Source organism: Podarcis melisellensis (genome assembly GCF_964234715.1).
Source record: "Podarcis melisellensis genome assembly, chromosome: 16".
In the NCBI taxonomy this organism is placed as follows: domain Eukaryota; kingdom Metazoa; phylum Chordata; class Lepidosauria; order Squamata; family Lacertidae; genus Podarcis; species Podarcis melisellensis.
In genome coordinates this window covers 31514450-31532212 of record NC_138533.1, presented here as the reverse complement: position 1 = coordinate 31532212, position 17763 = coordinate 31514450, and the positions used below count along the sequence as shown (strand labels likewise).

The 17763-nt window shown below is 43.1% G+C and overlaps 1 protein-coding gene across 8 annotated transcripts in view; it reads left to right on the top strand.

The window, feature by feature from the left end:
- FBRSL1 (fibrosin like 1) overlaps positions 1-17763 on the top strand; it is a 790252-nt gene that overhangs the window by 688210 nt on the left and 84279 nt on the right. For all 8 annotated transcript variants that reach the window (XM_081893242.1, XM_081893244.1, XM_081893247.1 and 5 more), the window contains one exon: positions 1112-1157. In XM_081893242.1, coding sequence (XP_081749368.1) covers positions 1112-1157 — 46 coding nt within the window. The remainder of the gene's footprint in view (positions 1-1111; positions 1158-17763) is intronic.

The following is a 17763-nucleotide window of genomic DNA, read 5'->3' as shown; positions in this document are numbered from 1 at the left end:
TCTTTCAGCAGCACATTTCGGAATAGTATTGTACAGTGCAATCCTTGAAAATAAGCAGGGCTGTCAAGCAGTTAGGGGATTTTAAGTCAATTAATTGTTCATATTAGTTTTGATCATCTAATCAACCAATAGGTCAAATTTGCTTTTGAGTGAAAAACTAACAGTTCTAAAGAAAATACGCTTTCTTGGCTTTTAGATGGTGGCTTATCATCAAATGGTATTCTCTACTGCCACACGGAACAGGAATGCCTCTTTTAAGATGGCACTTGCCATCTGAAGTTGTTTTAAGGGCAACTATTAAAAATAATTTAAATACACCAGCCAGTTAATCTGGGGTCGCTTTTCAGTTAACTGAGTACAGCAATAGAATAAATATCAGAACCCCAAAATAATGACTATTTACCCTTTATATTTGCCCCATGAGCTTTTCTTGTTTCATGGAGTGGGAAGAACCCTTGAAAGATTTTATTTAAGAAAACCTTTATGTACATGGATTTTCCTTTAAAAAAAAAAACAATGCGCGTTTCTATTATCCTGGCTGAAACCCAGTGCCCCTGATTACCATGAAGCTGTTTACAAGGTTTAGGTTAATTGGATTTCTTAACTACTTCCCAGGGCAGAAGTTACAGCATGGCTGGAGTTCAAAAAGCAGAATACAGCCTGGATATAAATGGGAGAAAGCAGCTTTGTTAATAAATCTGCTAAGCAGAGTGGTGAGGGAAGAAATGAGAGGGCCTGTGTTTTGGTACAATATAGGCCTCTTTTTTCTATATCTCGGCCACTCCCAGTTCTGTCCTTCCTTATTCGACAAGAGATAAGGATCCATCTCGATACCTTGTGCTTTCAGTGGGAAGAATAATTGAATATAGCTTATGTGTTGCATGGTTGCCTCAATGGATAGGAAAGATATGAGATCAGGGCCCAGTTTTCTCATTCTTTCTCTCCTCACCACCTTCTCCATCCTTTGCTCTTTTTTTAATGGCACAACATTGCACCCTCCAGGTGTGACACATAACTGCAGTCTTCGACCTCAGACTGATTTGTTTTGTTATTGCTGTTGGGAAATCATAAACTCTCATTTAGTTAACCCTCTTTCTTTTGTTCTTTTCAGGCTTCTGAAGGCTCAGAGAAGCTGTTCTCCCCTACAGCAACTAAAGGTAGGTAATTTTGAAGAAATACTTCCCTGATGTTTTGTTGAGCTGCTTGTTGTTCATCTGAAGACATATTTCCAGGGCATGAAAACTACAAGATGCATTATCCATCCAGGTATAACCAGCAATACTGGGCTTAAGAGGCAGGCTGAGCTTTGGATCGCTCAGTTTGCCCTGGAGAACTCTGCCCGTTGTAAGATATCTCAAGAGGCAACGCCCCATTGATTCCTTTTGCCCACTCTTTTCTCCAGGTCAGCCATGATTTTGTTGTTGTTGTTGTTGTTGTTGATTACGTCATTGGTGTAAAACTACCTTGTTCCGACCCTCAAGTGGATCATGCTTTTCCAGCCTAGGGCCACACGAGTGGAGGCGGCACCCTTCCTGCCATCTTTCTAGGGTTTTCAAGGGAGAAAGAGAGAAGACAGACACATGCACAAGGGGTAGACAGGCACACCTTTTATTTTACTTTATATATATTTATGCAGACATATCTATAAAAAATTAAATGAGCTTTTGGAGGACTTTTCCGGGATCCTGAGTCATCACGTATCTGTTGTTGTGTCAGCTTGCTGTGGATTTTGTTGTAAGTTTTTTCTTTCCTTACAAAGGTGGTAGTATTTTATTTATTTATTTATTTATTTATTTATTTATTTATTGCTGCCAATGTGAATCCTACTCTGAACAGACCTGCTGAAAATAGTAAACATGATTAACTTAGGTCCATTAATTTCAATGGGTCTGCCCCGACTAGAACTTAATTGGTTACAACCCTAAGACTGCAGCCTTAATGCATGCTTAGCTTCAAGTGAACCTATTCTGAACACAGCAGGCCTGTGCTCCAAATAAACATGAATAGGATTTGAGTGATTTTGTGGGTCCCGATACCTTTTCTGTTGAGTCTGAAAAGGTTGACAAAAGACTTTTTCGTATTTATTATTTTGTACACAAAATGCCTATATTTGAAGGTGGGAAAACAAACTCAAAGCAATAGGTAACCATAGGTTTCCAGTGGGCATATCCTGGCACGTGTTTTGTTTTCCAGTATGGCTTTAACTGTCCACAACCATGAAATGGGCTTGGTTCAAATGGCTTTCTGCCAGATTTGGTCCTCTTCCCTTCCCCAGCCTTGCTCCCTGCCAGGAAACAATCATTAAACATAAAAGTATAGAGAGGTCCTCATCTGAGGGTGGTGAGCAGCGGCTGTTTCTTTGCTGTTTCTTGGCATGAGGCACCGCAGACATTTCTTCCTGGTGCAAAGGGAGTGAACTGTTCACTGCTGAGGCCTTTACAATATATCCTCCCTGTGAATAAATCAATGGACAAATAAGAAAAGGCTGTTTGTTTTGGCACCCAGCTTTCACACACATTGGTCTCTAAGACAGTCTCTCTTTCATATTCTTTTTCTCTCTTCTTTCTCTCTCTCTTTCCCCCCACCCCCTTCCAATTTTCTGTCTGAAAGACAAGCCATTTACTTCAGGCCACATAGGAAACAAGGTTGCTTGAATTATGGACTCCAAAAGGTTAATAATTCAGGGTACTGAGGCTCTACAGCAGGTGTAGCCAACGTAGTGCCTTCTGAATGTTGTGGGCCTGTAACTCCCATCAGCCCAGCCAGTGTAACCAATGGCCAGGAATGATGGGAGCTGCAGTCCAACAACAACTGGAGGGCGCCATGTTGGCTACCCCATTCTCTATGTGGTACAGCTCCCTCCTTTCCATCAGCACCCAGAACCTTAAGGAACCTTGCCTTGGAGCTACCTATCTCTTTATCTGCTGCTTTCTGTACTTGAAGCTCCAGAAGTATTTCTAGGAGAGGGGTGGGGAATACCATGCTGGAGTCCTGTGTGGCCCTGCCACTGCTCCATCAAACCTGGCCCACTTGGTACCACTCCTTGTCTTTAGCCACAGGTGCTGCTTCTGTAAAGGAAAGTGCCTTTGAGCACGTCCAGCAGGGCTTTCCACTTGCCACTGAGCAACTGTCCCAAAATACTTAGGATGAATTCCTTCCGGGCCCTAAGGTGTGATTCCCATGCAGGTCTGAGCCTTGGGGCCTCTTTGTTTAGAAGTTAAATGCTGTCCCCTTGACCGCATTCTGAGGACACCGTCCACAGATTTATTAAGGGACTTCTCACATTCCACTGCTGAATATCATGATAGTATTGTGCTGTGTGGGGTTTCAGGGCTGAAATCCCTTGGGTCTTTCATGTGTTGGTGTTTTGCGGCTGCCACGTGTATTTGTGGCGGGTTCCTCTTAGCCACCCCATCCCAAATGTCCCTTGCCATAATGCTGCATGACCATGAAGCCTTGCTCAGTAGGGTGTTGTGCCATCACTATTCTAGGGCATTCTGAGCAAGGAATATTTCTTACAGAGACATTGAGCTGCCATTTATTTTCTAGACCCAATTCAAAGTACACATGCTTGTAATTAAAACCCTAAGCGCTTTAGGCCCCATATATCTGATAGACCACCTCCTTCCCTACAGACTCTCCTGGGTGTTAAGATCAGCTGAGGGCCCTCTTGGTTGTTCTGGCCTTGGTCAGAAGTTCAGGGTGGTTGCAGCCCAGAAGAGAGCATTCTCTCCGGCAACCCCCAAGTTTTGGAATTTCCTCCTCCACAGAGGTGTGTCTGCTACTTTCTTTATATAGCTTTTCGTGAGTACTGAAGGGGCACCTCTTTCCCCCAACACCTGAGATGTGTGTTCGGGACCCACTCTATTCCTGTGACTATGATTTATTTTAACTGTTTTTGATTCTGATTTTAGGTTATTGTAACCTACTCTGGGACTTACTGGTGAAGGACAGATAATAATAATAAATGGGGGGAGGAGATGAGGGGTGCCGTCCCTTTCCCCTAAAGCCCTGTCCACACCGCTAGCATGAGAAATGTGCTATGCCACTGGTGTTAGATATTTGTTTGCATCATCCACTGGGCATTGCAATTAGAGTAAAAAAAAATCAAAGATATGTATATAAACAACTAAGCAGGTAAAATTACCAGACTAAATTAAAACATAAGTCATTGCAATTTGTGTGCTGATATAAACATAGAAACACCACTGTGCAGATGAAATTGCCAAACTCAATCAGAATTTAAAAATTACATAGTTTAAAACTCAGGGCACTGCAGTTTTTGCTGCCACCAGCTAGTCTTTATCTCCAAGGAGAAAAGCCATGTAATAAGCGCCTAGACTCCCAGGTTGAGACTCTAAAAACAAAGTGATTAACTCTTTATGCAAATCTCCACACAAAGAGACAAACAACAAAATATCAGCTACAGTTTTGACACTGCCATCTCCACATGGACATATCCAGTTTTGTAATGGGATTCTCTTATAATATGTACTGCCGAAGGCAGGCATATTCAGTTGTGCACTCAATAAATTATATTCAGGTATGTTAGATCTTGTTGATAACAATGCTACCGTATCAAGAGGACTAGCTGGGTAACAAATCGTACAAAGGACTCAATTTTCTCATTGCAGACAGATTATTTTCAAGCAAACATTGCCTCAGTATGTCCTTTGCTTTGTTCAAACCTAAATGTAATAACTCATGTGGTGATAGGCCAAAGACATAGCCGCTGCTGGTGGCTCACCTGGAAAATTACAGAAATGCCTTTCTTATTTTTCCACCTGCAAATGGGACAGCAAAATAGGTGGGGGTAGATAACAGCTGGCAGATTTTGGCTTGACACTGTTTTTGTACCTAACTGACCTCACTTTCAGTGCTGAGGTCCAAGTGTTGAAAAATGTTCCTGTCTTGCACTCAAACGAGCCTTGTAGATTTGCATGCTGCAATAATTAATATGTTTGTTGTTGTTTGTTGTTATACTTGCTTAATATTTAAAAATCAATAAATATATATTTAAATGGCCTAATAGATAAGATCCCCAAATTTACTTCATGGAAATCATCATCATCCTCTGGACTGATAGAGGAGTGATGAAAAGCTATATTTCTAGGTAGGGTGAGAAGAGGGGGCTTCACTCATCTACTTGCCTGCCTGGTTTCTTAGATCAAGGATTCCACCTCTCTCATTCCAGCCCAGCCAGCCACTCACTTGTAGGCAGTTCCTGGCCATTAATGGCTAACAGACTTAAATATAAGGTTGCCTCAAAGTCTGGTGCCCTTCAAGTGAAAAAGCCCTACCAAAGGGCTTTGAGTCGAGTAGCCAGCTCATACAGTAACTCTAACATCTTTGGTGTTCTACCGTAAAAAGAGCCAATAAATCTCTGATTTTAAAGTGAGCTGTGGCTACTTCTTGTTAGCATTTTTTTACTCCTCTTTTAGAGAGGATGGACTCTCTGAGCTTTAGACTATCTAAATAGAGTTTCCAAATACTATGACTTTCAGAATTTCATGTTGGGAATCTTAGGTGACGTACCCATGCAGCAGACATGTTGCCCCCAGTTCCAGTCACCACACAGGCAGATTAAGGTCCAAATAGTTTACCGCTGCAAAAGATAAAAGCTTCAGTAATACAGTTCTGGATATGCATACAGCTTGTAGGCTTTGCAGATACATCTAAATACTAATAATTTCTGTTGCTCCAGCAATTTAAGACATAACACAGACTCGCTAATGAGTTGACATCCTATAATCACTTGGCCGTTGCCATAGTAACTAGCTTGGCTGACCAGGCACCTGTTGGTTTTATTTCATATATAGGGTGATTTATGCCCATGAAGGACGTTGACTCTTTCCTCCGTGTCCAGTTCCTCAAACATTTCAAACTGGTTTAACTTTCATAAGTGTCCTCCAAGTAGCCCTGCCTAAGCACCATAGATTTGTGACGGAGCAGGGAATCTCTTGTCCCCTTGCAAAACTACAGCCCTTAGAGTTCACTGGGGCAAACAGCTGAGCCGGGTTTTGAATTGGTATGTTAGCTTGGACATAAATGAAGCTCTGACGGCAAATCACAGTAGTTGGCAGTCCTTGCTGCTAACTGCCAAAATTGCATATGGTAGAAGTAGTAGTAGTATTTGATTTTGACCTATAGACACACACACACACACACACATGCCAAAGGTTTCCACACACCCTTTCCATTCACTGCCTTCACTGGTATTAAAGTCTGATGTGCCGTCACTTCTTGAAGACTGTGGACCACCCAACCCCAAAAGAAAAAAACCTGTAAGGATCTCTTCACCATCATCTCTTTTAGCATTGTCCACTGGATGTATTAAAAGGATCGTCATTGTTCCAGAGCATTTTAATTCCATAGAACTTGATAGACACCCTTTACTAGGGAGAAACCCCAGCTTCTTAGAGCTACTTAAACCCTTCAGAGTAATGGGCTTAAAAAAGAATCTGACCAGTCAGTACAGCCTTTGCTGAGCAGAAACCACTTTTCCTCAGCAGGTAGCCTCTAATTGTCAATGTGGGATGATCTGCAACTGCCTGCCCATGTGGGCTAACAGCTTGCAATCCTTTTGAAGTCTCTGCCTTTTATTTTATTGTCTTTTTTATTTTGTCTTCCTGGCCACAGAATAGTGCCTCAGGCCAGCAAGAGAGATTTCTTGTTAAGAGGACTCTGAGGTTTTGACTAGCATGTCTGATCCAGGAAAGAGACCGTGTTCTTTGGAGATCAGGGCTGCATAATTCTGTTGCCTTAAGGGGACTGAGTGTTTTCCTATGTTCCCCCCACTCCCCTTTCCTTCCCTGCTGTGCTAAACTGTCATAGTAAATCATTTTAAAAACTAGAAATGCAAAACCTCCAGAGATAGGGCATGCTGCTTCAGAATGGATACCTTATTATTTCAAGAAGGACTTGGGGGCGTGGGAGGGTTTGGAAATGGATGGTTACTTCACCTGGCTCCCGGCAGGCTTCCAGTGAAGTGGAAACTAACACAGGCGAAGCTGCTCTCAGCATATACAGTACTCTGCAGCCTTCTGTTTTTGTCTAGGGAAATGAGCTTGGCGGAAAGAGATCCAGGCTATGCCCCCGCTGCTGCCTGTGGTCTGACCCTGGGCAAGTTCTTTTGCTTCTGCATTTCCTCTGTTCCTCCCCACTTGTTTCTCTTGTCTTCCTTAGAGGCATGGAATTCGCCAGCGAGATGAAATATTTTATTGAGGCCAACCAGTAATGGAGATTGCTAATTAGATTTCCTTTTGGCCGGGAGTGGGTGGTTCTTGCTGGATCTCAGTTTACACAAATGAAAAGTAACCTGGAAAAAAAAATCAAATGAAAACAGTCCGTCATAATTAGCAGCTGTTCCAGCACTTCGTCTGAAATCTAAATGTGTGGGAGCCATCCCTTTCAGGCCTGGCTTTTAATGGTCCGAGTACTATATTGCCTGATTAAAGCTTGATAAATCTCTTAGGCAGCTGGTTGACCAAGTGCAAGAAGTGGAGGCACAGAATCAGGGAGTCTCTTTATGTGGAAAGTAAGGAGAGCTGGTGTGGTGTCATGAAACAGGACAGCCCCGGTTCAGAACTTTGTTCAGGTATATGAAGCGCATTGACCTTGGGATGGTTACTATTTCTCAGCCTAGCCAACTTTACAGGGTTGTTTTGGGGATAAAATTTGGACAAGGAAAAAATAATAATAAGCAGCCCTTACTTTATCTGCCTTCTCCTGATTTTTAAAGTCCAGTTCCATTTCACAGAAATTGTAGGTACATTTCTTTGAATGCTGTGTATGTGTGTTTTTGTGTTGTATGGTAGCCATCCCCATCGTTTGTATCTGTACATGGTTTCATATTCCTATGGAAGACATTAAGGCAAGATAGATAGAGAAGTATGTGTTTCTCGTGTTGTAAGAAATGCTGCAGATACATTTGCGGCACAGATATTTGTCTGTTGGTCTCTAGAAGATGTGAAGCATCCTAGGGATGTGGAATTTCCACTCTGGACATCATCTTATCAGAGTGTCTCCTTGCTGTGTCACACTCACTTGGGTTCCAGTTTGCATCCAACTGGGTGAGAGACTCTCAAGAACCGAGGCACGCCATTCTAAGTATGTTTGGGACTGTTATCCAGGGAAGGCTTATTCATACTGAAAGAGTGGACAACCAAAATAGGCCATAAGCATTCATTGCTTTACATCACAATTCTGTGCATGTCAACTCACATACAAGTTCCACTGTGCTCAGTGGGGCTCACTCCCCAGTTGTACAGTTAAATAGCCTGGATTTTTTCATATTGATCATAGGGCCCGGCTCCTAAAGCTGTAGCTCCATCACTGTTCACTGGTCCATTGTGGAAGCATAAGAAAAGTGCTACTAGGGCAGACCATAGGTCCATCTAGACAAGTGCTCTGCTTCCCACAATGGCCAATAAGATGCCTCTGGAAAGCCCACAAGAAGGTTTTCAACCTCTCTTCCTAATAGTTGCTCACCATCAACTGGAATTCAGAGGCATAGAATCCCAAACATGGAAATCTCCATGTTGAGAAACATCTCCTCTCTGGATTAGTGTGATCTCGTGGCAGTGAATTCCATAAATCAATTCCTCACCTTCTTCATATTCTGTGACTGCACAGCTGGTCACATGAGGACCTAAAGCAGAGCGGGGGAACCTGCAGCCCTCCAGATATTGTTGTCCTACAACAACAACAACAACAACAATAACAATAACAATAACAATAATAATAATAATAATAATAATAATAATAATAATTTATTATTTATACCCCGCCCATCTGGCTGGGCCTCCCCAGCCACTCTGGGCGGCTTCCATAAAAACCAAAAATACAGTAAAATATCACACATTAAAAACTTCCCTGAACAGGGCTGCCTTAAGATGTCTTCTGAATGTCAGGTAGTTGTTTATCGCATCTCCCATCTTCCCTGACCAGTGGACTCAGTGGCTGTGGCTGATGGGGGCTAACAACATGTGGATGGCCATAGGTCCCCTGTCTCTCTTCTGACAGTACTTAGATCTGCAGCTCAGTCCTGTACATTAGCACCAAGATTCCCTGCACCATTTATTCACCGACTCTCGCAACTCATACCACTCTTCTGTTAAGGCCCAGTGGAAAATTCACAGCCCCACACTGAGGTTAGTTTTCAATCGGTGCCGTTTGTCTCATGTCAGGAAAGCTCAACTTACATGGGCAAAAAATGTCATCAGGACCAACAGCTGAGGGAGAGAAGCAATTTATGGTTTTAATATCAACACCAATCTAGTATTGTCTAAGACAAGACAGCAATATCGAACCTCTCCGCAACTTAACCCAGCCGTCGCCAGCTGAGTATTTTCCACTGTTAAGCTGGTATACAGTGTTCCTTTGTAGTATCAGGGTGAAAAGTTGAGTTGTAAACATTTCTGCACTCTCTGGTGGGTGGCAGGTCTGTTATTTTAAGGTTATTGGGGTACGCTGCTACATTCCTGTCACTGGGGTGAGAATAAATAGAAGCAATACTGCGGGAGATAGAATGTACTTAATTATTTATTTGAGCATTACAGACTGAAATTGCTTTTTGATTTAAAGCGTCCAAGCCACGGCTGCGTTTTTGGAGTTGAGAGAGAAGCTACGTGCTCATCCCATTACCTAGGGTAGCATAAATGTCTCTGTGCAACTGCCATTCCTTGGTAGAATTGGTTCATTTCCTGAAAATATTTCACATTTTAAATGCAGCACAATTAAATATTCTGGAACGTTAACAGCGTGTGAGGGCTTAAAAGGGGGGGAGGGAGGGAGGGAAAGCCCTTAAACAATAAACAATTTCTTCTCACTAGTATAAATGTTATAGAAAGAATGGTTTGTTTTCTTTAATTATAGAGTATATATTGGGAGGGTTCTGAGGGGGTCTTGTAACGAGGAGAGAAAAATAACCAACATGCACGGTTCTGCCTCAGCAGACAAGTTTTACATGTTCGGTTTGTGTGAAAGTCAATTAAAAGAGGCTATCGGGTTATGAGCAAAGGCGTTTTAATAAATAATTCCAACCTTTGACTAATAACAGTTTATATTACCTTGAGCTAAAAGAATTTTTAAAAAGAAAAACTGAATGGGCTCTTCATCTTTTCCCATGATTGTTTACCTTTCCCTCTCATTCGTTTCAATAAACATTTGCTTCTGGCTAGACTCCCTTTGTGCTCCCGAGTTTAGATTTACAGTTCAGTAAGGGCCGCAGCTCAGTGGCAGAGCATCTGCTTGGCATGCAGAAGGCTCCAGGTTCAATACCTGGCATCTCCAAGTAGGGCTGGAAGAGAACCCTGTCTGAAAACCCTGGAGAGCTGCTGCCAGTCAGTGTGGACATAAATCATGTTATTTATGTAGCTCTAGTACTGACCTGCCCATGAATTACACCAGAGTGTGCAGCCATCATCTGCAAACACGACGCCCAGCAAAACACTCACTGCTGTTATTGAAAGGCAAATGCATTCTGATGCTTTGTGTATTTGTAACTCTCTCTCTTTTTTTTAATGCCACTGGATTCTCTGTTCCCTGCTTACCTTTTACACTCTTAGAGCCACACGCATAACTTTTGAGAAACGGTTTGACAAGTTATCAATATTAATCTGCCTTTAGTTGTATAATAGCCCATTAGGGATTCCTGCAGGCAGGCAGAGTAACCCTGTGCTTGGTGCAGGTCACTGGCGTAATAGAGGCCAGACCAGCAATTGACAAGTAATTTGACAAGTCAGCGGGGGGAGGGAAGCTTTGGGGGTGCCCAGATAAGAAGAGGGGGGTACTGGAGTTTCCCCCCCATCGTCCAGGTCATCTTGTGTTTCCTTCTGCTCAATCAATGAAAGTGATCAATGCCATCACAGCACACACTTTAATTGCAGATGGGTCCAGTTTCCCTTTTGTGTGCAACCCTGATGCTGTCTAAAATTCTTGTGAATCAGTGATTTCCTTCTTGTGGAAGTGAGGTCAGCTGGAGCAGAGAGAATACTATTAACAAGCTGCCGTCTCAGCCCCCCTGCAGACTGATGCACAGTTCTTTCCCCTGAAACCTTCCCCCAATCTTGGAATCATGGGGCGTGCGGTTGATGAGCAGGAAGCGCTCTCTCCCGATCAATCTGTGCGGCGAGCAGTAATAGTTCATTCTCCACAGCAATCCCAGGGTTGACATGTGGTATGTTTCAGTAATTGATTTTTATATTAGCTTCATTTTGAGATGTGTAAATCCCTATATTGCTCACAGCAGCCTGTCCTGTCCTATCCTGAGTGAATGAGGTTGGATCGTGGGGGCATCCTTCATGCCCTGACAACTCCTGCAATTTCATTTTTGCGTATAATTCATCCTAGAAATGCACACTCATGTGTGCACACACACACACACCACAGTATAAGCTTCAGCCTCTGTTTATCTGATTGCTCTTCTGCCTGAGATTTACAACACTGTTGATGCTGTTAATTCCACACCTTTCTACTGTGAAAGGACAAGTTTTTTCAAAATGGGAGACACAGGCAGTTTCGTTGCTGCTGAAAGATGCTCGTTCCTCGCTGCCGCCATGCAAGAGCATTGTTTGTGGGCTGATGCATGTCGTTCCTAACATGGTGTGGTTTCTACTGTACTTCGCTGCAACATCGCCTGAGTAGTATTTGGACAGCATGGATTAAACGGGTGGTTGTTGTAAAACAAATCTATAGACCACTTCACAGCATAAAGCCTTCATAGCGGTGTACGTGGCAAAAACAGAATAAAACACAGTGATACAAGCAACAGAAACAATAAAATCATTACAACAAACTCAATCAACAAAACTGTCCATACAGTCTCTGAAAACAATGAAACAATTTCATCAGATATAAAATTGATCGTGTGGAACATTCCTGCTGTCAGTGATACACCTTCCTAGATACCAAAGGTGCAGAAATGGAGCAAGCAACCTGGATTTGTCCATTGTGTGTAATTATGTTCTTGAATCATGATGGCAGGGCCTGCCCTGTTGTTGTTGTTTTTGTTGTTGCTGCTGCTGCTATGCTTATATTTATTTATATCCCACCTTTTCCCCTGACAAGAACTCAAAAGTGGCCTACAGCTAAAATAGAAACAGCTAAAAACATAGGGGGGAAATCATTAAAATTCAATTAGTCATTAATAGAATGTTTATGTGTGTGTATAAGATCTATTACAACATACAGATCATTACAGTAAAAACAAAAACCCAACAGCACCAGTCCTTTCCTTAAAAATAGTCAGTTCCCCAAAGCCTTTTGGAACAAGGAAGTTTCTACCTGCCAGCGGAGGGACAAGGAGGGAGCCACTCTTAATTTCTCTAGGAAGGGAAATTCTGGGAGCAGCCACTGAGAAGGCCCTCTCAAGAGATGAGGCAAGGTGAGATTTGGGGTGTCATAAAAGGGCTGCAAATTATTATTTACTTTTGTAATTTTACTCAGAGTTGGAGACATTACTGTGAGATTTTATGCCCCAATTGCCAGAACAAGTTGACTGATCTTGACTTTGGTTGGTGTGTGTGTGTGTGTGTGTGTGTGTGTTTGTGATTGCTGCATTGCCTCAAGCAGCAAATAGTCTTGGACAAGCCCTGCCAGCGTGACATTGGATCCAAATCCACATTTGGGTGTCTGAGGTTAGAAAAACTGCCCCATCCCAGTAAAATCAAAAATAGTAAATTAAATTAGTTCAGTATTTAAACACTGTGTTTTTATTGTTTAAAATTACCTTATGTGCACACAATAAAAGTCAAGCAGGTTTTAGACTTTTTAAATAAATTAAAAGGACAAGAGGTTTTGACTCCTCAGTGGAGTTAGTTCCAGTAGCAATTCTACAATAGCCGTGAATAGTTGTGTACATTGTGTCCTTCTCCTACCATATGTGATAGAGAGCAGCTTTGGCTGTGAAAATTCTGTCCTGCCACTTTAGTTCTAACTATGGCTTATAGTTAGTGGTGGTTTGTGGTCACATAACTACTAACGATAGTTGCACTGAATGCAGGTGGCATATCAGCCACGGTCCAAACTCTGTTATGTGTAGTGTAGGAATCTTACTGGGTAGGGTCTCGTAGCTTCATGTGCTCACAGGCAGGACTTCCATAGTCAGCTGGGGCGAGTGGAGCTCTGCAAGGGGGTTGGACTAGAAGACCCTTGGGGTTCCTTCCAACGCTATAATTCTGTGGAGTGCAGGAGACACTCGCCTGGTGTCACCCAACAGTGGAAGAGCCCTGCTTGCTTGCACAGCTCTCGGTCACAGACATTCTGTGCTTTAATAATAAGCAAAGCTGTCTTTCTAGTAGACCCATGGACAGATGTTTTCATCTTTTAAAAAAACCCACAAACAGACCACCTCTTTGGTTCCAAATGTTTGAATTCGAACGCATTCCTGCTTCAAGCATTTACTTAGCCAAGGAAATGTTCTCCTTTCCTCACCCTGTGGGCCTGTACTGTTAAAGATGCCACCCAGGTGTCTAGCATAGATCAGCAGCTTGCTGAGTCTACTTCTGTTGCTGCTGGCAAGGTTGCCTTTGTGCTTTCCTGCCAGGCTTCCTATGTGTAATTTTAAACAAACAGAGCAGGGTGTTGTCATTTTGGAGGGGTTTCCCATCGAGCGGTGTTAGATGGTATGCCGGCAGGCTGGCAGACTAGGTTGGGGGCTTTATTTTATTTATACCCAGATGCATATTCTGTCCGTCCCCCCGCCTCCCTCTCTTTTGTGAACAAGACCAGTCAGATCTGATTTCTCCGAAGCTTTGACTGGCACCATTGCTGATTGCCCATGAAAATGCTTGAGCTGCCAACAAGGTTGCAGATTTCACCGTCCAGCCATGCCAGAGGAACTGCTGCTCAGAAAAATTCCTGACATCGTTTCATATTCTGGGCGCTGGGCAACAGTAAACATATAAGCATGCGCTCCCTTTGCATCTGAAAAGTGGGGCAGAGAGAAACCGACATTTCTCAAGTTTCCGTTTCAGAGAAATCCATGGTTGGGGCACACCCCCAGACCTCATGCAAGTCTCATTTGCTTTGCCTCGTACTGTGAACTCTGCGGCTACCTAATGGGAAACTGCTTCCCTCTGTCCAGTTTTGGAAACACACCTCTTACTATTTCATCCAAGAAGCACAACATGCCTGCTGGGGACAGATACACTGCTAGACCAGTCTGTGTGTGCGAGAGAGAGAAAGAGCCTGCTTCCCTCCTCTCCTCCTCCTAGATCACCGCTGAAAATGCACGAGCCAGCTATTAAATAATTAACGTGCCCAATGGGACGAGGGGAATCAAAAGCTGTTGTGTTCCAAAGTTTTCTCTGGCTCTGAAAAGCACAGTTCACTGTGTATTCTGGCACCTTGGAGCGGGATTTCACCCCCCCCCCCTTCTGCTCCCCTGTTATTATCCCCTATGTGCGCTGGACCGGGAAGTGGCGTTCCCAGCCCAGTGGGGGACGTCTGTTATTTCAGACCAGGAATGGAGGGGCAGCCTGTTGCCTGATTGATGTTTGTTTTTCATGGACAGACACCAAACGTTCATTGGAGCAAGGGAAGGCTTGAGGAACGGAGGGGGAGCGAGCTCTCTTAAGGAGCTATTGTGCTCACATGCCCTCCTCTTTCTTGACTTCTGTGAATGTCTTGGCTGTTCTGCTTGGGCTCTGGTGACTTAAATAAAATATACACACCTTGGAGAGATTTCAGGAAGGGCTTTGTTGGGTAAGGGAGCGAAGGAAGAGGAAAAAGACAATCCAGTTTAATTTTACAGTAATTAATTTCGCATGTGCTCTCTTTCCCACTGGTGCCTTATTGGGTTTCAGAGAGGAACACTGGAGGCAAGCAATGATTTGTGTGGAGGAGCCACACAGTGTAATGTCTAGCCCGTTCTAACTCCTGTGGCTTTTTGAACGCATGGTACACTTCAGCTTTGGTTTAGGAAAAGGGAGTTGCCTGTGACACCAATGTAGAGTGGGAGAGAAGCAGTTTGAGGCAATGCCCCACTCACCAGGCCTGGAATAGGCAATGTGGGAAGAGCATATCAGATTTAACATTCTGCAAGGCCTGCGGATTCCAACTGCATCCTGCCTCTCCTTTGGGTCTGGTGCCTCTTTTGTCCTGTCTGGCAGTAGCCCTCTCAACTCAATTGCGGGTTTCCATAGTCACAGTCCTTGTACCATTGCTTGCGTCAGAAGCCAAGCATGATACCATAAGCAGGCTGTTCCAAAATACTAGAGTGCCTAGGCCTTGCTTATTTGCCTCCACCTTAAAACAGGTTCCCTGAATGCCTGAGCCAAAACATCTCTAAGCATTTAGGCATCACTCGATAATGATGAGTTGTAAGAATTTCCTGTCACAGACCTGTAGATATTTTGCATAGTGTTTTAAAGCTATTTTAAGTGTGTATATTAAGCCCCCATCATAGATATTTGTTACCCATACCCTGGTGCATATTTCAAATTGTGGATTAATTACAATTTAAGTATCCTTTTCTACTGTCAACTGAGGTTAAACAATGGCAAAAGGGGTTTCTCCTTCCATCCCTCCCTCTTTTAGTCTGTTTGTGGCAGTTTTAATGAGCCTTAGTGATTGTGAATGTAGAACCAGATTGTGGTGGGTATATTGATTAAGTAAAGAAGAATTTTTTAAAAATGTATGCTGTCTTTGCATCTAGAGATGCAAGAGGCCAGTAACAAAGGCAACTGTTCACTTTCAAGTGTTCCTGTAGGACATAAATATTTTAACAGTGCTTGCATATTCGGTTCCCAGGGAAAAGGGGGCCTTGGTATTTATGAAGCTTGGGTATAGTGATGAAGGCTGGCTTTTATATCCTCCCAAAGAGATTGGTTGTAGCCCATGGAATTCAGGGACATTTAGAAAGGACACCTTTTAAATAGGAGTTTTGAACATTCTTTCCTATTCCAACGAAGTTCAGGATTGATTGAGGATATTGCAATTTTCTGTTTGCATTTAGTACTGTAATATTCAACCTGAAGCAAAGAGGAAGCGTCACATCAGAAGGGATTGTGCATACCTGGTTGTGGAAGTGACATGGTAGATGCTGATGTTTGATATTTGTCCTCTGCATTGCTGTGCAGATTAACAGAGGCATAGAAGAAACACTGTCGTATCGACATCTCCAGAAATCCATTTCAGAACTAATGTACGGAAGTGCCATAGTGTAACTTGCTTTTCTAGAAGAGTAGTCATGTTCGCCTGTAACCAAAACAGTAAATATTCATGTGCCAACTTAAAGACATGTCAATGTATTGTGATATTCCATATGTACCCAGTGGCCTGGATAGTTGGTTGGTAGGTAGGTAGATATTTGCATCAACCACTAGCCTTTGCATATTTGGGCATCAAATACAAACAGATACAGATAAATTAAAAGACCAGCAATTGCAATTTGTGTACAAAATATAAACAAAAGAACACTACTAAGTAGAAGAAATTGCCAAGGTCAATTAGAATTTTAAAATTAGGCAATTTAATACTCCAGGATTGGTAGAATATATATTATAACTTTCACTGGAACCTAAGATGTCCTTCAGATCTACACACACCCGGCTCAGACAAAATTACTTGGCATGATTTATTCAAAATGCTATGGTTTAGCAGCAGCAGGTGGGCTTCCAAAGGCTCTGTATAGTCACTTTGGCTTCAGAGAGGAGAAATGCAGGGGTTGTGGTTTTGCTCTGAGTCAGTGGCCACTGGCATTTGAGGCACCATTGACATGACTATCTGGCATTTGAGGCTGCGGAGACAGGGGAGGTTGTGAGATGTCTATAGGGGCAAGGGCAGTGTTAGAAACTCAGATATATAAGCTAGGCACAAAATGGCACCTTAAACCTAGGTTGCGGTTGACACAACAGAATGTCTATTCGCCGGGGGGTTGAACTAGATGATCCTTGGGATCACTTCCTACAATTCTATGATTACTATGATCTCAGCAACACTGCTTGACTGTCGCTTGACCTTTATCATGAGAAGGACAAGGGGAAGTGTTAGCCTGTTACTTCAGACGATCTCTCAGAATACCATTTTGACCAAGGTATCCTCCTGGACCAATTTAGCAAGATGGGTATTGGAGGCACTGTATTACAGTGGTGCCGTTTGTATCTTTAAGGTCATGTTCATAGAGTAGCACTGGGTGAATGTTCCTCCTCGTTTGTGCTATGGGGTTCCATATCGTACTGTTCTCTCCCCAGTGCTATTTAATATTTATATGAAGCTGTTGGGTGTGGCCATTAGGAGTTTTGGAGCGAGGCGCCATCAGTATGTTGATGACACAACAGGTCTACTTCGGCGTAACATCTGAATCAGGAGAGGCTGTGAAAGCTTTGGACCAGTGTCTGGATGCAATGGTAGACTGGATGAGGGCCAATAAATGGTGTTTGAATCATGGGAAGACAGAAGCTGTTTGGGCAGGTGGCTGTTCTGAAATTGCCTGTTCTGGATGGGGTTGTGCACCCTCTGAAGGTGCAAGTGCATAGTCACAGGTGTCCTCTGTGACTCAGAGTGCCTTTTACCAGCTTCGTCTAGTCTACCAACTAATACCATTCCTGGACAGGCATAGCCTTACCACTGTAGTTCATGCATTGGTAACCTCAAGGCTAGATTACTATATGGGGCTACCATTGGGTCTTGTTCGGAAGCTCCAGTTGGTGCAGAAAACTGCAACCAGATTGCTGATGGGAGCATCTGGTGGAGAACGTGTGACACCATTGTCAAAACAGACTGCCCTTCTGCTACTGAGCCAGGTTCAAGGTTCTTTTT